Raw genomic sequence first — 22,558 nt, forward strand, 5'->3', positions numbered from 1 at the left:
ACTAAACTGTTGGGAGCACCTCTGTCTCTGTGTGGCCTCTCTAGTTTGGTGGCTTCGAGGCAGCCAAACTTCTTAACCTGTTGGTTCAGAACTACCAAAGAGTATGTTGAGAGAGAGAGCAAGACAGCAAGCATGTACCTAGGTGGGATGTTTTTATGACTTAGTCTCGGAAGTCGTATTATCTGTATTGTACTCTTTTAGCAAGGCAGTTACATAGGTCTACCCAGGTTCTAGGAGAGGGAATACTGACCCAACATCTCAGTGGAGTGTCCACACCACACTGTAAAATGAAAGTGTGGAATGTGATATATTGATGTGGCCATCTTTGGGAAATACAATCTGCTATACATGATTCTATTTGTTCTGTAATAGTGAAAAATTAACTTCGAAGAGATCAAACTAAAAAATAAAAACAAAAGATAACCATGACTCCTCTAATTGCGTTATTCCACGTAGACATAACGTTGCCAAGTGTGAACTTGTGCTCCTCTAATCAATTTAATCACGTCAAGACCATGGCAGCCATAACCATCTTTCTATATGCAAATCAGACCCTGTCACTGCCCCTCTTAAAACGACCCATTAGTCCTCTCTTATCCCCACAATAAATTCCAAACTCCTTAACATGGCTTATATAGCCCTTCACACCTTGTTTAATTTCCAACCCCACCTTTCAATGCTTCCTCCTTTGTCCTTTATGCTCCAGTCTCCAAACTTTCTTTTGCCTATAGGCCTTTGTACATTCTGTTTTCTATTTCTGGGACTTTTCTCTGCATCCATGCTCTAGCCCCCTATTCTAACTGCTATTCATTTTTCTAGACTCAGCTTCCCTAACACAACCTCTCTCCAGCCTCCCACTCTGACTGGCCTACAGCTCTCCTATCTCCTTCTCATATGTTTTCAAAACACCCTGTGCTTACATCTAGGCTCTCCAGCACTCGTGATTACAGTACTACTTAGCTGGGCCATTTCTCTCCCTTCACCATCCCATGTGAGAGGATGTGGTTTTGTTTTTTATTCACCACCATGCACAGTGCCTGAAGTGTGGCAGGGACTCAATAAAAATCGGTTAGATGAAGGAATCTGTGCCTTAAAAAACCCACTTCTCGATTCACGTAAACAGCCCTCTCACAAACCTAAGATTGCTATGGCGCTGTCCTGTCTTGACTCATAACTGAAGTAGAACCAAAGCTAGTTGGATAGCTTGGAATTTCCAGGAAAATATTGACCGTTTCATGTGACTGGAGCTGTTCCCAGCCTTGGGGACTCACTCCCAGGTGGGGCAAGGGAGTGGCTCCCGAGTGTCTTCCCTCTCCCAGCAATAGTCCATGTGGGCAGTCCTGTCTGGGAGGGACACACCTCAGGAACAGCTGGTGGCATGTTTGTTTATTTGCTGCGCCTATATATCCAGAGCCTATTTCTGGAGCAGGTTCTGGACGCAAGCCTGTGTCATTCCAGCACTAATTTGCCAAGCCCTGAGTGATGAGTTCATGTGCCCGAGAACAGTGGCAGTCACTTAGCTTATCTCCCTGGCTCCAAACCAGCCTTCTCTGCGTATACCAGGTCATTACTGCTTTGCCCCTATTGGTAATTACCCTTCCCTGGTTCTAAGGTTCAGCATTAAATATTGCTCCATTTGTTCTGACTTTGTTTCACTAAGGACATGAGGAAGGAAGAAAGTTAAGGGCGCTAAGAAAGGCTCTCTCAACTCATAAATTCTGCTGATTTGAGGAAGTCCTAACTAGAGTTCCTTGGGAGTTTCCAGGGTCAAAGGAAATAGATCAGTATTTTTGGCCAATACTATTTTTCCTATGGTTGGTCCAATTTCTGAAAGGGAACTGGAACACAAAGAGGTCATTTGACTTATTTATGATCACACAGTAAGCCAAAAGACAGATAAAGATAGCACCCAAGACTCTTGGTTTCAAATTTAGTGCAACTTGAATAGCCTAAGGTACATCTATATTAATAAGTTAGCTATGGAAAAACTAAAATCAAATTTGTTTTTGGTAAATGGAGTTTCGCTTCTTTTAAGAACCATCACTTAAGATGTCACCTCTAAACTAATTAAGAAACGATAGTTACCATTTATTAGACTCTCTTCTGTGGAAAACTGTCTCTGCTTGAAAGAGTTAAGTGAGACGGTAGCTAGAGATCTGGGGCCTTCCCCTCATACCTCATCCAGGTTTTCACATGGGGCTAAAGCCTTTCAGTCATACAATTCCTTTTTGGTTTCTCTAAATCAGTTCCCCACCTTCTCATACTAAAATTTGTTTCTTAGGTAGAAGATGAGAAGTTGAGAAAAGGCAAAGCTAGACTCTTGCCTGAATTACAGAAACATTATTTTCTGATACTGAAACATTCCTTAACCATGTTATGATCAGCTGCTCTTTGGGTGAGCATTTGGGACCTTATTGCTTTTATTTCTTAAATTATTGTTATGGAGGAAGAATAATTTTTATCATGCCGGGAGAAGAAATATCTTAGTCTTTTCTTTTTAAACCTATCCATCCAACAAAGGCCATCAGATGGCCCTGTAGGAAGAGTGAGAGGTCTGGCACCTGATCCCCAAGCAGAGATGGCAGCTTGCAAGCTTGGGCCAGGACCAGATTATTATCAGTGTCTGGCTTCCTCAAAGTGTCTAGGGGAACACAGAGGCCCACCCTCTATGTCAAAGGTATCCTACTAATAAAAAGAAGTAAGAATAAAGCTAACACCATTAGTCAGTGAGGGAAAAACCAAAAATATATCTGGAAATTACAACAAAAATATTCATCTAATTAAGCAAGGATATGGAATCACCTAGTTGGTTCCCATCCTTTCATACAAAGCAAATACTTGATTTCAAAATGAGCAAATGTTCTCTGAAATATTTTATGGCCACCCTGCTCATCATTAGGGACTTGGAATCTATTACTCAGGAAGAAGATCCATGGAGCTGCAACCTCAGAACGGTATCCTCAGAACACATGTTTAAAAATAGGAGGCTGGCAGAAGTTACCAGCTCCCCTGCATTGGCGTGCCATTTGTTTTTGCCATCCCCACTGCCTGGGAGCATCTCTCTGGGAGAAATCAGGTCAATAGTGCCACACACAGTTGTTCTGATGGGAAAAGTATTATACAGACAACACAAACTGAAGAACACCATGAACAAGGAAGAAAGCACAGGCTCAGCTAGGAGAGCTGCTACAAGGAGCAAGCAGGGAACTATTCGGCAGTGGTGTCAAATACCAACACTATATTTGCAAGTCTAATTTGGAACTTAGCTCTTTTTAAGTGCAGGAAGAAGTTAGGAGAGAAACCACGCAGGGAAGAAAAAATATACACACAGAAACACCCACCTTTTCACACTTCTTTTGTTCATTTTCCCCACAAGGAACAAATCGGAGGAAAGAAACACCCAATCGGAGGAAAGAAACATCCAAGCTCTTTTCTTAAAGTTCCTATGTTTATTACGCACTGTTAGAAAAGCCCCAGGAGGGGCTTGGATTCAAGGAGGCAGAATTCACCCTCCTTGGTCTCACTCACCTCTGACAATTTACCAAGAGAATGCTTGGAACACAGGCAGGAACATCCAGAAAAGGCAAGAAAAAATATGGCTCACTTAACTTATACATTATACACAAGGACATCAGCTTCTCCAAATATATTTACACTTGGGTCCTTCCCTAGATTCTTAGCAGACTTCTCACTTGCAGCAGCAGAACTCAGGCAAACTGTGAGACATACAGGAAAGCAGTAATTTGAATTAGCATGCACTGGGTCTGTCCCTTTATCCAAGAGAGTCACACATGCCAGCCCCAAAAAGTCCTCAGGGGCCTGCAGCTGTTTGCTTTGTAGAGCGGAAGGTTGAGCTTTTCCCTCTCTAGATGTCTCCTTGCTGCTGCTGCCAAGCTCTCCACTGTTCGTTCCCTCTGGACCCGAAGCAGCTGCTCAGAGAGAGAGAGAGAGAGAGAGAGAGAGAGAGAGTGTGTGTGTGTGTGTGTGTGTGTGTGTGTGTGTGTGTGTGTGTGTAATTTATTGTTCCACTACCGCTGGCTCGTTTCCAGACACTGACTTCTCAACCTGTGACTCTGGAGGAATCAGATACTGGACTTCCTCTGTACTGATGGCTACTTTATCTGGCTGGAGCCACCTCTTGAAATGTTCCAAGGTGCTAGGAAAGAGCAAGAGAAAAGGGTGGCTGCATCAGACTTCCAAGATTATCCCAGTTACTCAATATGCCTTCCCACCCACCACCAATTTCTTCCTACAATTGTTTTTTACAAACATGGGGAGAACGGTGTTACTCCTCTAACAGCTGTACATCCTGGCAGCCCCCAGGCATAATTTACCCCCTAGTGGGCTCTTTGGCTATAAGCAGTATCAGGCCCCCTTCAAATGCAGAGTCTCTGAAGGCTTGATGAGAACAGCTGAAAAGCTTATGCCTCAGTCCTGTCTTTTTGTCCTTAAAACTAAAGGAGAAATTGTCAAGGAGAGGAAACATTCAAATAAATACCAAATTATTAGCAAGGCAGAAACCTAAGTATCTTGAAATCTCATACCTGAGTAAGTCTGAGATTCAATTATGCTTAGTTGCACAGAGCGCAATTTTTTTGTTTGTTTGTTTGTGGGCTTTTGTTTGTTTAGTTCATCTCATAGCAAGCCCTCAAGATGGAAACATCTGAGCAATTAGTAATTTCCCACAAAGGAAACGCGCTATGCCAGAGGGCCCTTTTTTGTTTGGATCTGTGGGGAGGGGAAGTATTCCCCTCCTCACTTCCTTAAGTACACTGGATCCTTGCTCTAAAGCTATTAGACATCCAGGGTGGAGTATAAATGACTGGAAATAATGTAAACTTCATTCTATGCTCTTCAGTAGCACAAAGTCTTAAGAAGTTTCACACAAATGCACATCTACTGCTTCCTGGTGCTTGTTTTGATCAATGATCCAAAGAAGCATTCCCACAGATGTAGGCTTAGGGGAACAAGTACCCACAGCTCAGGGGACTCAGGTGCTACAAGGGCATTTAATCTTCATCTATCACACTTTTCATAGAATTGTTTCAATTATTTCTATAGAGAAAGGAAAACCACATTATTTTAGGTATGGATAAATATAAAGAAATGTTAACTGGACGCTTGGTGCTGATCTGATTTCAGAGAAAAAGAATTCCTAGGCAGGAGAAAGTTTTGTCTTCTCAGAGAGGAGAAATATTCAAGGGTAGAGAGAATACTGTGGGTCAGTAATCTGTGCATCTTCAAGTCTTTTGTGTTTGGGACAGTTTAAGGCTCAACATGCTCGAAAGAGCAAAATTTATACTATTTTCTGAGCCCTGACAGGGTAACTGGCCTGACCTCAGATGCCACAGTGATTTCTGAAGGATCTTAGGGAATGCTGATGTAGTATTTTAGATATTGTAAGTGAAAGTACTTTGCGAGTTAAAAAGTAAAGCCTCATACTGTCCATGATTTCAGCCGTAGCGCCTTCATCTGACACCATGAGACTCTCAAAATCAATGGTAATGATAATGTTGCAAAATTCAGGTTTCCACTCCCTTCATTGATCTATAAATAATTTCTTACTAAACTTTAAAATTCTGCTGGGAAGAATAATATTAATAATAGCTACCACTTATATAGTACTTAACATGTGCCAGGCACTGTTCTTAGCACTTTATACATAGTAAATCATTACCCTCATAACAACCTTATGAGGTTGAGAGCTACTACTCCCACTTTACAGAGAAAGAAACTGAGGCACGCACAGGTTACTTACCCAAGAACCTACAACCAATAAGTTCCAGAGCTGTTCTCCCAGTGTCAAGTGTTATCCTGTTCTTTGTCCCAGAATGCCCTCTCTCCTTTCTGCATCTGGCCCACCTGCAGGTTCTGTTTAAGTCCTGCCTCCTTCCCTGGCACAACACCAAAGCCCATAGGGAGCTTAATGGCCTCTCAACACTCACAGCATTTTCTGTCAACTTCCACTCATTTGGCTCTTCTCTTATGCTGCCTGGTATTGTCAGGTATGTCTTTATATACGTATTTGTCATCTCTCTCTAACTAGATCTTGGGACTAAGAAAAGGATCTAAAACTTCCTTACATCTCCCTGCCACCTCACAGCGATAGCCCCATGACACCAAGCACAGTGCCTTCATGCAGTAGATGCTTAAGAAATTCATTTATTTAGTCTACACAAATTTGAGGGGCAACAATATGACAGAAACTCCAAAAGGCAATGGAGAGTCAGAAGCAGGAAGACATAGCTCCAGTTGCTGATGACTACTTTTTCAAGTGCATTTTGTACTTAAAAATGAAGACAATAGTTTATCCTCAACTATATCAAGATGTACCTGGAGTGTTTGCCTTTGGCAAAAATACCTGTTCTCAGAAATCTGCTGCTGGACTAAGAGCAAATAGAGCAAATTTACAAAGGATGATTTTAGCTCGGAAAAGCTGATACTAATATCAAATAATATCTCAACTCTCCCTGAATTCTTTAGAAAAACAAAAATGCCCTCAGTGAAAGACTGTCACCTGGAACTGGACTGGGAATCAATTACCTCTCATCAGAATCAAGTCCATCCACGAAGAACTCTGATGTTAGTTTCTCCTGGAGGAATCGATCCCAGCATTCCTTCTTGGCTTGCGCCAGGGTTCGAAGCATGTCCTGAGAGGTTAATTCCTGATTTAAACCTTTGATTCTTCTCAGTTTCTTCTCTAAAGAGTATAACAAGGAAAGTAAGTATGAAATTAAATCTAAAATGCAAAATGCCAACTTAAAAATTCACTGGCGAGTATATCCACACTCCCTAAAAAAGCTCATTTTTAAAAAAGGGTAAAAGGAAATGTACATTTTTCTTTTTCCTTTGCAATTTCTTCACTCTACATTGGATCAAATAAATCTTTAACCCCGGAAAAGGGTAAAGCCATACATTCTCATAAATAAATCAATGGCATGTTTTCTTTGAAATCACAGAAGCCCAGCAGGTATCACTCTAAGGAATGCTTGCTTTCCCTGACTTGACATGTGTATACTACTGTCTTTTTTAAACTCCTTCAAAATGTTTTTTTTTTTTTGTTACAGTGACATGAAGTGGTTTCCAAACCTCATAAGAAAGAATTAGAGAAAATGATGAGATCAAATGGTTCATTAGACACTAAAATTGACTTGATGAGAACTCAGTAATAAGAGACCTTTAAGATTTCTCTGATAAAATTCTTGATTAAAAAGAAGGAATCCCCCAACATTTTTTAAAGTCGCTCAACTCATGGCCTAGATGTTGGAGCCTATTAAAAACAAACATCTTGTAATCCTTTTGAGAGTGGTCCATATGGCTTCCTGATGATAGATGTATAATTACTCTTATTTGCATTTTAAGTATAACTGTTGAATAGATATCCCTTTTTGAAGAACACAAGAAAGGGTATCTTAATTCTCCCTTAATTTAGTCTTGCCTTCAACTACAATGAATAGGTAAATGATAATTTTCTTGAAGGAGAGAAGTAGACATCAAGCCTAGAACTTTATGCTTTGCAATCCTGTTTTCATTTCTAAGCTAGCACTCTCTAATCAAAACAGTAAATACCTGTTATTGTTGCAGGTTACCACCAAGAGCTCACCCATGTAAAACAGCTGCAGTTGATAAAAGTTAAGTATTTAAGAAATTTTTTCTCTTTGAGGATGTGAAAGGATTATGTATATCTCATGCTGAAATGGCTACATTTTTAATTGTTGATCTTGGTGAATTCTCTTTGATATAGGTTTATTCGGCAATAAAAACAATCTTTTTATTGTCTGACTTTGGTTGTCAAGGTGGAGGGTACTCTGTTGGGCTGAAAAAGAGTCTTCCTTTTTCTGAGTGTGCTAAGTCCCTGAACAAGTGTGATCTAAGTTGGGCACGCAGAAACAGGTATTGCATACTCCAAACCTGCCTGGCGTTGTCTCCCAGGCTCTTCCATAGGCACCAGAAATGGCTCTAATTTTTCTCAGAGACAGAAATTTTAATCATCGTCTTAAATGATTTTAGAAAAGATCAGGAGAATTTTAACTTTCTGAACCTATCAAAATCATCACTGAATCCATGAAAGCTTCTTATAATCTCTGGGCACAGAGCACTAACAAGCCAAAAGATCTAATTCTCAGCTTTCTCAGAGTGTTGCTTCTTTTCCTCATCATTATTAAACAGATGTTCTGACTACCACAAAACACAGTTGTCAACGTCCTCAGCCATGACTGCAAATATTACTATCTTTTCTTTGGTGGCTTCCCAACAAATCTGACATTACAGCCTCATCTTTCTCATTATCCATCATTCCACCTATGTTTTTTTCATATATTTTTCTTCCATTACATCATTAACAAAATTCCTTTTGTTTTTCCAAGGTATTTCTTAGCAATCATGTAAACTCTGACTCTTTTTTCTATCCTTCCTCAAAAGCTTCTTCTTCCTGAATTGCCTTTCCTTCCTCAAATAATTATTCTCAGGTTTAGTATGACACATAGATGGATTTCATGAATGTTTAATAATAAAAAGATATCACAGTTTTAAAAACTGCAATCACTGCCCTACACTGATAATTCTCTTTCCCCTAGCATGGGACAATCTTAATCTCTTTCCTGTGTTTGGAGTCTCTCTAAATACTTACACTTAAGATCACAGGACAAGACAGTGAAGATGTGTTCAGAAAATATTAAAAAAACAAAATGGCTAATGAGACAGAGCAAAGTTTATGCCAACGTGCTCCCATTCCAACAATCTAATATAATAGTTTTCAATTTGTAGCATCAGAAATCCACATGTAGCTCTGCGGCCATGACCTTTTCTTTCAGGATGGCATAAGGCTTGATATTTTTGAGTCATTTGAATATATGAGCCACCAACAGTAGGCAAGAGGTCTACAGAATGTCAAGAAATAAAATGGAATTTAGATGAAACAGAGTCAGGAGGTGAAAAGGACTGTTTTAAGGGGTATATAAGTAATATCCCCTAAATAACACCTGACAGATACATGTTGTGAGGACAAAAGAAAAAACTACGAATAGAAAACCAGGTTTGATGTAAAATAACCTCAAGCTTCCTTATAACCACCAGCTTCTGATTTAAAAAAAAAATGTTTTAAAGCCACTAAACTTACCTAGAGATGCTAAATACACTTCCGAATCCTGTAAGGGAGCCCAAGGCTTTAGAGCTGCCTGAGCAGCAAAGTCTGGGGTCTCCCCCTGGCCTGTGCCTGGAGGGTAAGAATCCAAAAATGAGTCTGAAAAGGCATTGTTGGCACCATCCTCTTGGTCAGGATTTGGCAGACAGGAACAGATTTCAGCCCAAAGATCCAGGCCAGATTTTGTGGCTGTAGAATCAATGCTCTCAAACATTTTCATTTGGGATTTGAGCTGAAAAAGAGAAGTTCAAGTGAGCAAGAACTGGCTTTAAAAATATAGTATAAGGATGCAGTACTTGGATATTTGTTTACTCAATGAAGGAAGGTAAAAGGCTTTTAAGAAGTTTCCCTCAATAAATTTAAAATGTCTTCTGTTAGTTTTCTGTGTTACAGATAAAAAGATGACGAAAAGGTATTAGGTTCCTCTTTTGGCTCTGCACTCAAGTTGTTTTCGTAATGAAGTTTATCTTTAAAAATGGAATGTCTACAAGCCAGACATAAAAGGACAAATATTGAATGATCCTACTTATGTGAGGTACTTAGTATGGTCAAATTCATAGACAGAGAAAATAGGATCTTGGTTGCTAGGGGTTTTGAGGAGTGGGGAATGAGAGCTATTGTTTAATGGGTACAGTCAGTTTGGGAAGTTCTGGAAATGGATGGTGGTGATGACTGCACAGCAATGTGAATGTCACTGAACTATACATCGGAAAAGTTTAAATGGTAAGTTTTATATGTATGTTTTATATCTTTCTCATAAACACAGACACACACATACACACAAATTTCTACCACACTTCCAGTGAAGACAATCATCCTGTACTTTTCTGCAAAAATCTAACAAATTCAAGCACTCTATCCTCAGCCAAATAAACTGTTTTCAATAGGGCACAGACTAAAGGTCTTGCACAGTTCCATACACACAAGGATAAGAAAAGTGCTACTTGGTGAAAACTGTCTCTCAGAGAGTACTGTCATATACAAAAACGCATGTGCACATTATATGTAGAAGCTGGGCTATATGCCTCATGTTCATAGTTTAATAAACATTGAAAGACAAACATTTTCTTCATTTTATAGATGAAGAATCTGAGGATCAGAAGGGTAACTTGTTATTGGTACATTACTGATATGTGGTGAATCATTGCTTGGAAACCATACCTGTGCCGCTCCAAAATCCATGTTTTTACCCAATCCACTCTGCCTGTTTGGGAATATACTGAAAGTAGCCCAAGCAGAAGTAGGTGGTAAAGCCTACACACAGAGCCAGAGGACTTTCATATCTATCTAGTCTTATAGCATGGGTTGACACAGTCTCTCAGGAGGGACCTCTGAGATTAGAAAATCTGCCTGCAGAAAGGTCTGAATAATTCTAGGAGAGCCCAGCTAGCGAAAGGTCCAGGAAGTAAAATAGACAGATATGTCACGGCGTCCAAGGATAAACTAATGCCAGGGGCCACAATGAATACTCACCTCCGTTCAGAAATTGTTTGAACGCAACTAAACCAAAACTTTGCTCATACCGGAGCCCCGGTTCCCACTTCCTCCCTAGGAGGTCCAGAACAGAGCAGGGAACCCTGGCAGCCAGACCCCTGGGCCTCGACCACTCTGGCTTCAAGGACTGGCTGGGAGGGATGAGTCAAGCTCCGAGGACGCTCTGTGGTGTCTCGACATGGGGCCAGAGCCGGGGACGCAAAACGCTGGATACCCCTTCTCTCCCCGCCTCACGTACCGCAACAGCTGGCCCAGCAGCCCGCAAACGCTCAGTTCCGTTCTGTCTCCGGCAGCCCGGAAGAAATAGGGGGCGGAGTCTCCGAGTGACTGATCCTGGAAGCTGTCCAACCACTGCCCGATCTGGAGACGTTCTGTGCGTCTATAGGTTGAGTGGAGCTCAGCTGGGTGAGGAAATGCGGAGCTGAGCTCAAGGAAGCGATGGGTGGGCCTGTCGTTGCCGGGAAACGGCGGAGTCATGTGCCCATGGTTACAATTTTTCCCTGGAGCCAGGTTGATTCCCCTTATAGCTGCGTGTTCTAGCCGCGCGGACAGTACTCTGCACCCATTACCTGCTGGGATTGAGAAGCCCGGTTTTGAAGGCCTTTGACTTTTCTTGGTTCCCTGAGCAAGTTCTTCTTAGTAATTCTCTGGGCATGTGTTTGTCTTCGAAAATTTCAGCTCTTAGAGCACTTCTGCTGTTGGAGAAGGAGGCGACTTCTTACTGTCACTGGAGGCCAATGTCCCATTCACCAACAAAGGCCAAGTTCCTGCTGTGTTCAAGTCATTGTATTAAGTGGGAATTCAGGACAGACTTAGTATGGGTCCCAGAGGTCTTTACAGCTCAGTGTGTAGGAGGGTGCGCCATGGAGCAGACAAGTTTACAATAACAGCAAATAGTTATAAAGGAGATGACAAAGTGTGGCCAGAGTACATAAAGGAGAGGGTGGCCATGGAAGGTGTGTGTCAGAAACACTTTTTTTCAAAGAGATGACTTTGATATCCTTTAGGGGCTATCAGTTCACTGATACGCAACCTTCCTTACCCCTATAGCTCCAATTTCCAGGGCAGAGTACTCTCTCTTAAAGAAACATGTGCCAAAAGACATCAGCCAACCATCAGTAGAAGTAACTTGGCTAATGATAAAGATGTATCCAAAGCCAATCAATGTAGCTTTGGAGGCAATAACTACCACCATGTAAAAGGGAGCTACAAGGTACTCTGTTGCTCACATTGATAACCATTCTTAGAATATGGAAGCAGAAGGAAGTGAAAAGCAAGGAGGTTAGAAAACAAAGGAGCAAATAATAAGCAAGATTTTGACAGTGCTTATTCACAGGGAATAGATGGGGAGTCTCACCATGAGGGATCCTCAGAGATTTCCAGCTACCACCTGACCAACAACATGAATCTGGCAGCATCTGATTCATAGAAAAAGGCACTGTTGTAGGTTTATGGGTGCTTCATCAAGCTACTCCATGGCTTCTTGACTCACTTATGCCCTTTTCTCTTGCTGACCAAACAAACTATTGATTTCAAATATCTTATTAACAGGATGAGGGGACTTTAAAAGTATGTTAAATATCTTGATACCTGGATGAGGGTGCCTTCAACATTAGGCACAAATAATTGCTAGTATGAAATGGAATACATTTTATAACTTAAAGTTACAGTTGTAAAGTAACAAATTGGCGCCCTAGTGATTCACCCATGCCCTCTGAATTTAATTAGTGTGTGCTGAAAAATCCAAACTAGATGCTGGACTTTTACATCTGAAACCATAAACCATGATGATGTCCTCTTCTCCAATGACTGTTCACAGTGGGAATCCACACGAAGGCAGTCAGCATTCCTCTATTTTGGACTCTGCTTTAATAGCAGTGTGATTAGCATGAATATGTTCTTTATTTGTATCCTAGACCAGCCTCTCCTTCACTGAGATCAGGAACCATGTCTTTCTTGATAAATATATCTTACCTTTGTATATCCAGAGTCAAGCAATGTCTGGCGAATGTTCAAAATTTATTTAGTGTGTGAATGTTTGAATTAGAGCCCTCATGGTCAAGAATGACACCGAACTGGAACTAGCCCTTGTGATTGCCTCTACACTACCTCTGTGTTGCCACCAGGGTGATTCTTTGGGAATGGAGATCAAATCATATCACACACATATACCCTAAGAACTCTTTGATGATTTCCCATTACTTTTTTCCTTTCAGCTTTATTGAAATATAATAGACAGTTGCTCATATTTACATTGTACAATTCAGAGTTTTTTTCAATTGGCATACATTTCAGTTATACAGCATAGTGATCAGAGATCTATATAACTCACAAAACGATCACCCCACTAAATCTATGACCCGTCTTCCCCATTACATATTCATTACAACATTATTAACCATCTTCCCCATGCTGCACTCTACATCTCCATGTCTGTTCTGCAACTATCCATTTGTACTTGTCCTTTTTTGCTGTCCCTTCCCACCCATTAATCATAAAATACTTAAATTCCTATCATAGTAAGTTAGTTGGAGTTCTTAGTTCAAATAATAGAATTCATTCTAGCCAGTTTAAGCAGTAAGAGGAATTGATTAAAGCTGCTCTCTGTCCAATAGAACTTTCTGTGATGACAGAAATGTTCTGTATCTGAGTCATCCAATAAGATAGCTACTAGCTTTATATGGCTATTGAGCATTTGAAATGCAACTTGTACAACTGAAGAACTAAAATTTAAATGTTATGTCATTTTAATTAATTTAAATTTAAATAGCCACATGTGGCTAATGGCTACCCTATTGTATAGCTCAGGATTAAAGAATATTAAGTAGTACAGAGAATCTCAAGATGGGCCCAGAGAGTCAGGCTGGGGAATCTATAGAGCCAGGAACAGTGTCTAAACCTTGCTGAGGAACTGCTCAGGGAACACCCCACTGCCACTGAACATAGACACTGTGGCTGGCATTGCTGACTGGGCACTGGATACAAGAACCTCCTCCACTGTTAGCTTCCCAAATCAATGCCTCCAATGCTATCTTGTCAGACATGGATGCCTATTTCCTCTGCTGTGTACCAAAGGCTCTGCCTGATCAGAGGAGCCCAGGTGAAACACCAATGTCCAAGCTGCAAGGGAGGCTGGGAAGGCCAGTTTCTGGCTTCCACCTCTTGAAGGAAGTACTTATTATATGGGAAATTCCTCACACAAAAGAAGAGTGTCGGAAAGATGCTGAATGTCCAAATGTCTGCTCTCTGTGATCTATACCAATACTTCTCAAATTAATATGCAGACAAATCATCTGAAGATCTTGTTAAAATGCAAATTCTCATTGAGAAGGTTGAGAAGGAAGGAGAAACAAGATTCTGCAGTTCCAAGTTGTCAGGTGTTGTGCATGTTGCTAATCCAGACTACATTTCGAGTAGCAAGACTTCATACGATCCCACAAAATCTCCCTCTCTAGATCTTTTTGGTATCTCTCTCCTTCTCTGTGCTTCAGACACATTCTGAAAACCATTTAAAAAAAAATAACAACTTTATTAAAATATACTTCACATATCATCTTTTTGTCATGTGCTGGTTCTCAGAGCTTGGGCTTCTTCTGATTTGCATCTTTTTCTGAACCTATTCTTCAAATCTCTTGTGAACTCTATGAGGTACTAATATTCTTTTATTTATTCCATCTCTGATGAAGTTAATCAGAGTTAGTTTCAATATTTTGCATTTAAGAGCTCTGATAAACATATCTTCTGATTCACTTGCAGTTTTAATCTTAGGCCAGGAGCATATGGGAAGCAATGGGAGGTCTCTAATCCTTCTTACACTGTTAGGGGGAAAGGCAGGTGCCAAAAACATTGCTTTTGGGGTGTGTGTATTTTAAAATACTCATATAACAGCTTTATTGAGATATAAGTCACACAGTGTAATATTTATTCTTTTAAAGTATAAAACTGCCTAAATATTCTTAGCATATTCAGAGTTTAGCAGTCTGTTTTGTTGTTTTAAATAAAATGTTTGTCTTAAATTTAGAGTATTTTATTTCAAATAAAGTTCCTTGCAAGAGTTTTTCCAGAGCAAAGAAGTTTCAGCATATTTATAAAAAATCAACGCTTTTGGTGAGTCTTCCTCACAGCCTCTTAACAAGCCATTCAACTCACTTCCTTATTGCTTGCCTCACTCCCACTCTCTTCACAGTCCCCGCCTCAGCACTGGGCCTTATTGATTGGCTGGTGCCAAGTGACGTCCTCAGATCGCGACCCAGGAGCTATGGCCGCGCGGTTATGTGGCTAGGCGCCCGCTGGTGGCTCCCGGTTCTTGTGCAGGGGTGCTTCAACCTCCGGTCCCTCAGTTTTGCCAGGACTTGGGGTGGCCTTAGGGGCCCAATGGAGGAAACGCGCTCGACTGGGGCTGAGGCAGCAAGCGGGGTGAGGCCTCCGGCTCAGCAAAACGGAGACGCGGGTGGCGATGCGAAGGGTGAGCGGCCCCCAGTGTGCCCCAGGCTGGCGGGCCAGGGAGTGGAGCTGGCCCCTAGAGACGGAGAGCAGGCCACAGGGAACGAGGAGCTGGCCACGGGTGCAACGCTGAGCCCAGGCAAGCGGAAGAAGCGGCGGGGCACAACCAGGGAGCGCGTGGTGCCACCGCCGAAGAAGCGGCGGGCAGGGGTGAGCTTCGGCGATGAGCACTTTGCAGAGACTAGCTACTACTTCGAGGGAGGCCTGCGCAAAGTGCGGCCCTATTACTTTGACTTTCGGACCTACTGCAAAGGCCGCTGGGTGGGCCACAGCTTGCTGCACGTCTTCAGCACCGAGTTCCGAGCCCAGCCCCTGGCCTACTACGAGGCTGCGGTCCGCGCGGGACGCCTCCACCTCAACGAGGAGCCAGTACAGGACCTCAGCATTGTGCTCAAGGTGGTCTGCTGATGGGACTGGCCGAAAGAGTCGAGGAAAGGGGGCACGGTTTTTTTTTTCCGAGCTCGCAGGGCATAGATACTGGAGTAAAATCGGGGTAATTCAGGAGCTTTCTCGCTTTCACTTGGAACAGTCTTTTAGCTCTCTTCTCCCACCCGGTTTCTGCAAGTAGCTTCAGTGCTTCAAAATTCACCCCTCCATCCAAGCGGCTTCCTTGTTTCCAAGGGACAGAAATTGGAATTCTTATGGCTTATTTTATACACCGTCTTGTGGCACTGGCATGTGCCACAAGACGGTGTATAAAATAAGCCATAGGAATTGATCATTGATCACGTTTTTATCTTGCATTGTGTACAAATAGTATAATAGAGGGTATCATTTATGTCTCCTTAGTATGTGCTGGGCACAGAGTTAAGCATTTTAAATACTTTAACATGTAACGACAGCCTTGTGGCATAGTTATTGCCACCTCATTTTGCCTGTGAGGAAACTAAGATAAACTTCACAGAAGTAAAGCAACAGCGTCACCTCCAAAGCCTGTGTTCTTATGACTACTACTTAAATTATTAATCTTAGACTCTGATATGATAGAACTGTGTACTGTCAGGGATGAAGACCAGAGTTGTCTAGCCCAGTGCTTTGATCTTTCTATAAAATTTCTTCACAGCTAAGACATACCAGACACCCCTGTGCGTAATACTGGCTCACTAGGTTGTGAGGGAAGACAAAGTGATTTCAGTACTTGGGGAATGGATGGTTTGAATCCCCTCTCTCATCCCAATTTTGAAAAGCACAGGTCGGGTGTAATCCTCACACTTTACAGATGAGGAAACTGAGGCCCTGAGACGTCAAGTGACTTGCAGTGAGCCTGTGGGAAATCCAGTTCTAGAACTCGGATTTCTAGATTTACAACATGATGTTGTTTGTTCGAAGTTATGAAAAGTGATGATTTAAGAAAGTTTTCTCCCACCATTTTGGAAAAATTTACTTTTTAAATATAACATTGTAGAGAAAATACAAATAAGCAAAATCAAAAAGCTTTTATAATCCCATCACCCAGAGATATCACCATTAACATTTTGTATATATCTTAGTTCTTTTTCAATGCCTGCTACTGTCTGATTGTCTGTATATTTACAGAATGAGAATACAGTATGCATACTGCTTTTTCTGTGTAAGGAAATACTGTGACCATTCTTCCTATGTCAAATAACAGGGGAATCTGTGTGCGAAGTTGACTGATTACAGGTTGTTGGCCTCTGGGATGACCGATTGCCTGTATCATTGGCAGGACAATGACTTCTTGCGGAACACAGTACACAGGCATGAGCCACCAGTTACAGCAGAGCCTATCCGTCTGCTGGCTGAGAATGAAGACGTAGTGGTTGTAGACAAGCCTTCTTCCATTCCTGTCCACCCATGCGGCCGCTTCCGACACAACACGGTCATCTTCATCCTGGGCAAGGAGCACCAACTCAAGGAGTTACACCCATTGCATCGGCTTGACCGCCTTACCTCAGGGGTCCTCATGTTTGCCAAGACAGCATCTGTCTCAGAGAGAATTCATGAACAGGTTCGGGACCGGCAGGTGGGTCTCATTTTCGTTTCATGCAGGTGGCTTCCTGGGCTCACAAATGCTATGTGTCAAAAGGACATCACCAAGTTATATCTGAAGTGGGCCTTCATGTTTATCTGGCCAAGCTTCATACCTTCAGAGAGGTAAACACCTAATGTGCCAAAGACAGGTTATTATCTCTTACGTTTTGAGAGATTTTTAGAGATGGCATACTCTGCCTCTCTTTATAATTTGCTCTCAAAGTTTTTAACTACTGACAGTCTGAGCGAGGTTTTTAAGATTGTGGGGAGAGCATACTTGGTAGAAAGATTATGGATGAAATCCTAAGAGTCTTGGATAGAAGAGTTAAATGGTAGTGATTGTGGTCTTGAGACTTGTAATTTTCAATTTCATTGTGATACATTTACTGAGTTCTTACTGTATACCAGGCTAAATACCAAGTACATTAAAGCCTAACTAAATTCAATAGCCCTGTGAGATAAATGCTTTCCTAATCTCACATTTTCTAGACAAGTTAATAGGATTTAAAGAGGCTAAGTAATGTACCCAGAATCATGAAACTGGCAAATGGCGGAGCTGGGGTTTGAATCCTCTTCTGTCTGGCACTGATGCATTCTCATCACTTGCAGGGGGCCTGGGCTTCATGAGTTTGTGCTGAATTTCTCCCTCTTCCCTCCTTTGTAGCTAGAGAAGGAGTACGTATGCCGAGTGCAGGGGGAGTTCCCTGCTGAGGAAGTGACCTGCAAGGAACCCATCTTGGTAGTATCTTACAAGGTCGGGGTGTGCCGTGTAGACGCTCGGGGCAAGCCCTGTGAGACAGTGTTTCAAAGACTGAGTTACAATGGCCACTCCAGTGTGGTGAGGTGCCGGCCACTCACAGGCCGCACCCACCAGATCCGAGTCCACCTCCAGTTCCTGGGCCACCCCATCCTCAATGACCCCATCTATAACTCAGTGGCCTGGGGCCCTTCACGGGGCCGGGGTGGCCACATTCCCAAGACAGATGAAGAGCTGCTTCGGGACCTTGTGGCAGAGCATCAAGCCAAACAGAGCCTGGATGTGCTAGATCTCTGTGAAGGTGACCTGTCTCCAGGACTCACAAACTCTACAGTTTCCTCTTCAGAGCTGGGCAAGGACTGCCTAGAAGACTTGGCTGCATCTGCCCAAAAGATGGATGGAGTAGTCAGTATAGCATCTCAGGATCTGAACACAATGGCCTTGGCACCAGGGAATGCAGCTGAAACAGATGTTATGAATCAAGAGATAGACCCCCTCTGTGCAGAGTGCCGGCTGGTACGACAGGACCCCTTGCCCCAGGACCTTGTGATGTTTCTGCATGCCCTGTGCTATAAAGGGCCAGGCTTTGAGTACTTTTCACCCATGCCTACCTGGGCACAGGATGACTGGCAAGAGGGCTGAAAGCTGTGGCCAATGGAAAGATCGCTTCTTCGGTTGGAAGAGGCCATGAGGAAAGAACTGACCTCATGGTCTGGTTCTTAGGGTTTCTATAGGAGTGAGGTTGGGCTCTTAAAGGACCTGCTCATACTACCTCCTTCCTTCCTCTCCTTCAAGCTAGAGTTTAAGGACTTTTTGGTTCATAAATATATTCATTTTTGTTATACCTGGAATGTCTGTTTTTTCTACTGCTGCTTTTTATTGAGATAAATTCACATGATAATCAAATTAATGTATACAATTTAGTGACATTAGCAGTGTTGTGCATCCATTACCTCTTCTCTAATTTCAAAATATCTTCATCACTCAAAAGGAAACCCATACCTATTAAACAGTCACTCCCCATTTCCCCTTCCTCCTAGCTCATGTTACCATTAATCTATTTTCTGTCTCAATGGATTGGCCTGTTCTGGACAGTTCATATAAGTGACATTTTGCCATGTCTTCTTTTGTTTAGCATAATGTTTTCAAGGTTCATCTAATTTATAGCATGCATCAGTACGCATTTCTTTTTTATAGCTGAATAATATTCCATTTTATGGGTATTGTACATTTGTATATCTATTCGTCAGTTAATGGACATTTAGGTTGTTTCCACCTGCTGTGTACATTTGTATACGAATTTTTGCTTAAATATTTTTTTCAGTTCTTTAGAGTATGCACCAAGGAGTGGAATTGCTGAGTCAGTCATATGGTGATTCTATGTTTAACTTTTTGAGGAGTCATCAAACTTTTCCACAGTGGCTGAGCTATTTTATAGTCCTACCAACAACACACTAGGTTTCTAATTTTTCCACATCCTTACCAATACTTATTTTCTGTTGTGATTATAGTTAGTCTAGTGGAAGTAAAATGTTATCTTGTGGTTTTCATTTGCATTTCCCTATTCACCAATAATGTTTATCATCTTGTGCTCGTTTGTGTATATATCTAATTTGGAGAAATGTCTATTTGAGATTTTTGCCCATTTTTGAGTTAGGTTGTTAGCCTTTTTGAGTTATAAGTTCTTTATTTTGGATATGAGACCAATTAGATATATAATTTGCAAATATTTTCTTCAATTTTGTAAGTTGTCTGTATATTTTATTGATAGTGTACTGTCATTCACAAAAGTTTTAGTGTACATACAATATTGTTAACTACACACAGTGTTGTACAGCAGAGCTCTAAAACTTAATCATCTTGCATAAATGAAACTTATACCTGTTGAATAGCAATTCCCATTTACCCCTGCTCCCAACCCAATATTACCATTCTCTTCTCTGCTTCTTTGTATTTGACTTTATTAGATACCCGAAGAGAAAAACTTGTTTTCCTTTACTCGCTTACAAAATACTCTATACTCAAATGTGTGGAGATTTCCGCACACCAAGCCATTGTCTGAGACCAGGTAGGTGTCCTACAGTTTAACTCAATTCTGATACTATCTACCTGAAGATAGCATCATATCCCACAAATTAAAGGGTCAGTTTCTCAAGACTGCCTTCACCTCACATGCCAATCTCAAGTCCAGATTGTCACCTGTGCTTCTGGCCAACTGTACATTGGAGTTTCCCACAACCTTCTCCTTAGGTTCAAAACCACATTTGCTGGAATGGCTCACAGAACTCAGGAAAATAATTTACTTGCTAAATTACTGGTTTATTATAAAGGATTTTAAAGAATACAAAGGAATGGCCAGATGAGATAACCTGAGGGAGGGCTCCTGAGTACAGTTGCTTCTTTTGATACTGTAGAGCTCAGAGTGTGCCACCTCCTGGGCACACGGATGCCTTCTTGTTCAACCTAGAAGCTCTCCTAACCTAGTCATTTGTATATCTTCGGTGAGACATCTATTCAGATATTTTGCCCATTGGGCTGTTTAGAGTATTTTTTGCTCTAGAATTGGAATTCCTTATATTTTTTAATATTAACCCCTTATCAGATATATTGCAGATATTCCATTTCATAGGCTGCATTTCACTCTGTTAATTGTTTCCTTTGCTGTGCAGAAGCGTTTTAGTTTGATGTAGTTCTACTTGTCTGTTTTTGCTTTTGTTGCCTGTGCTTTTGACGAATTTTAATTTTGATGCAGTCCACTTTTTCTTTTATTGATTGTGCTTTTGGTATTATGTCTGAGAATCCTTTGGCAAACCCAAGATCATAAATATTTACCCTTATGTTTTCTTTTTGATGCTATTTTAAAACTGAATTGTTTTCTTAATTTCATGTTTGGACTATCTATTGCTAATGTATAGAATTATAGCTGATTTTTAGGTTGATTTTGTATCCTGCAACTTTGCTGAGTTTATTAACTTAATAGTTTTTTTGTGTGTATGGATTCATAAAGTGTGTGTGTGTGTCTGTGTGTGTTTCATGTTATCTGCAAAGAGAGAGAATTTTACTTCTTGCCCGCTAAACCCTCTGTGTACTCAATTATTTTCCTTTCATTTGAAGCTTGTCCATGTTTTTAAAACTGCAACATTTTTATCAGTCATTAACTACATCAGAACAGTTAAGAACTGCCTAGTAAGTTGAACATGTACATAACCAATGATTCCACTTCTAGCTCTATACTTAGAGAAACACATATACATGTACCCTAGGAGACAAGTACAAGAACATTCACAGCAGCATTCTTATAATAAGAAAAAACTGGAGACAACCATCCATAAGAAAATAGATACTTTATTTTATATTCAGATAATCGTATACTAAGCAGCAGTGAAAATGAATGACCTGGATAAAACAGTGTTGAATGAAAGAAATGATGGGTGAATAAATACAATATGATTCCATTTATATAAAACTCAAAAAAAAATATTTTTTAGGGATATATACATGCATATTTGCTAAGAAAGGCAAGAAGATGATTAACAAAATTCAGTAAAGTGGTTATCTCTGATTGGAAACCAACAGGGAGGGGCACATAGGAAGTGTCAAAGGCACTGGTAATGTTCTGTTCTTAAGCTGGACCATATACGTGGCATTGGTTTTTATCACTTCTTTTAAACTATGTATATAATATATATGTATGTGTAGTATGTCATTGTGCAATATCTTTTAAGATAAAAAATTTTTAATAAAAAATGTAAATCTCTTTTTTTAACCTTTGGATATGTAACTCTCCTCTTTTAGTTACCCAACACACACAACTCCTTAGGTCTATTTGACCTCTGTGCAGCTGGGTTGGGTACCATTCCAAGTGCCTCAATCATGGGTCATTTTCATCAGGGATGGAAAGCGAACATATGTTTGGTATTTTGGAGACTATAATGATAAGCAATATATAATAATTTGCAAATGTGACTTTAATATGTCTTAGCAGATTCAAATACTGGTTCTTTCTCATAAAAGAACTAAGATTTAAAAGCAGCTTATGGCCAAAAATAAATAAATAAAGCAATTTATGGTTTCGGTATTGTAGATATGGCATGCTCTCAGATACACAGAGAGGTCTGTGTCTTGCATTTTCTAACACATTACCATAGCATCTATACACAAAATTCTTGAAAATACGCCGGTAATTTAAGTAAATAGTAAATGATGCAATTTCTCCATTTCCTTTTTCTTATAAACTTTTCAACAGTCTAAATGAAATTAAGGTAGGTCAAGAATTTTTAAATAACATATTTTGCCCTAAATGCTAAATCATCCAAAATCAGAATTGAGGCAAATGTAGGGATTAAGAATTTAATAATACAAGGAATGACAAAGATTGCCAGCAAACCACCAGAAGCTAGGGAAGAGGTATGAAACAGGTTCACCCTCACAGCCCTCAAATGGAACCAATCCCATTAACACCTTGATCTAGGACTTCCAGTTACCAGAATTATGGGACAATTTCTGTTGTTTAAGCCAAAAAAAAAAAAAAAAAAAATTGAGTCCTGCATCATGAGCTAAAATAAAGACTGCCTCTGTTACTTGCTAGGTTGTACCAAAAAGTGATTACTGACAATCATTGAAAGGAGAGTTGATTGGGAGTGATCCTTTCAGTGAGTACACAGAAAACC

General features: G+C 40.8%; 2 protein-coding genes across 7 annotated transcripts; one reads left to right on the top strand and one right to left on the bottom strand.

Moving 5' to 3' along the window:
* Positions 1-3,427: 3,427 nt before the first annotated feature.
* Positions 3,428-11,006, bottom strand: CCDC32 (coiled-coil domain containing 32). 4 transcript variants are annotated; one of them, XM_036217733.1, is made up of 6 exons: positions 10,875-10,982; positions 9,119-9,374; positions 6,544-6,700; positions 4,335-4,454; positions 3,994-4,156; positions 3,428-3,939 (listed from the first exon to the last, which is right to left on the bottom strand). In XM_036217733.1, the coding sequence occupies exons 2-5, from the start codon at positions 9,360-9,362 to the stop codon at positions 4,018-4,020; spliced, it is 660 nt and encodes a 219-aa protein (XP_036073626.1). In that variant the 5' UTR covers positions 9,363-9,374; positions 10,875-10,982; the 3' UTR covers positions 3,428-3,939; positions 3,994-4,017. The 4 variants fall into 4 exon arrangements, with proteins under 4 accessions (XP_036073626.1, XP_036073625.1, XP_036073623.1 ...); XM_036217732.1 differs by lacking the exon at positions 4,335-4,454 and having other exon boundaries at positions 10,875-11,006; XM_036217730.1 differs by lacking the exon at positions 4,335-4,454 and having other exon boundaries at positions 3,990-4,156.
* A 3,881-nt stretch (positions 11,007-14,887) lies between these two features.
* RPUSD2 (RNA pseudouridine synthase domain containing 2) lies at positions 14,888-20,827 on the top strand. 3 transcript variants are annotated; one of them, XM_016152225.2, is made up of 3 exons: positions 14,888-15,535; positions 16,827-17,123; positions 17,796-20,827. In XM_016152225.2, the coding sequence occupies exons 1-3, from the start codon at positions 14,909-14,911 to the stop codon at positions 18,528-18,530; spliced, it is 1,659 nt and encodes a 552-aa protein (XP_016007711.1). In that variant the 5' UTR covers positions 14,888-14,908; the 3' UTR covers positions 18,531-20,827. The 3 variants fall into 3 exon arrangements, with proteins under 3 accessions (XP_016007711.1, XP_016007712.1, XP_016007715.1); XM_016152226.2 differs by having other exon boundaries at positions 14,888-15,289; XM_016152229.2 differs by having other exon boundaries at positions 15,181-15,632.
* The last annotated feature ends 1,731 nt before the right edge of the window (positions 20,828-22,558 follow it).

This window comes from Rousettus aegyptiacus, unplaced genomic scaffold (genome assembly GCF_014176215.1).
Source record: "Rousettus aegyptiacus isolate mRouAeg1 unplaced genomic scaffold, mRouAeg1.p scaffold_m13_p_3, whole genome shotgun sequence".
Classification (NCBI taxonomy): domain Eukaryota; kingdom Metazoa; phylum Chordata; class Mammalia; order Chiroptera; family Pteropodidae; genus Rousettus; species Rousettus aegyptiacus.

Bases quoted from the DNA above. Each gene is read 5' to 3' on its own strand.
- RPUSD2 (XM_016152225.2), top strand. From the start codon at position 14,909: ATGTGGCTAGGCGCCCGCTGGTGGCTCCCGGTTCTTGTGCAGGGGTGC. The intron at 15,536-16,826 runs GTGGTCTGCTGA...TATCATTGGCAG, and splicing joins ACCTCAGCATTGTGCTCAAG to GACAATGACTTCTTGCGGAA. The intron at 17,124-17,795 runs GTGGGTCTCATT...CCTCCTTTGTAG, and splicing joins AACAGGTTCGGGACCGGCAG to CTAGAGAAGGAGTACGTATG.
- CCDC32 (XM_036217733.1), bottom strand. From the start codon at position 9,362: ATGAAAATGTTTGAGAGCATTGATTCTACAGCCACAAAATCTGGCCTG. The intron at 6,701-9,118 runs GTAAGTTTAGTG...TATACTCTTTAG, and splicing joins AGTGTATTTAGCATCTCTAG to AGAAGAAACTGAGAAGAATC. The intron at 4,455-6,543 runs GTAATTGATTCC...TTTCTCCTTTAG, and splicing joins GGACTTGATTCTGATGAGAG to TTTTAAGGACAAAAAGACAG.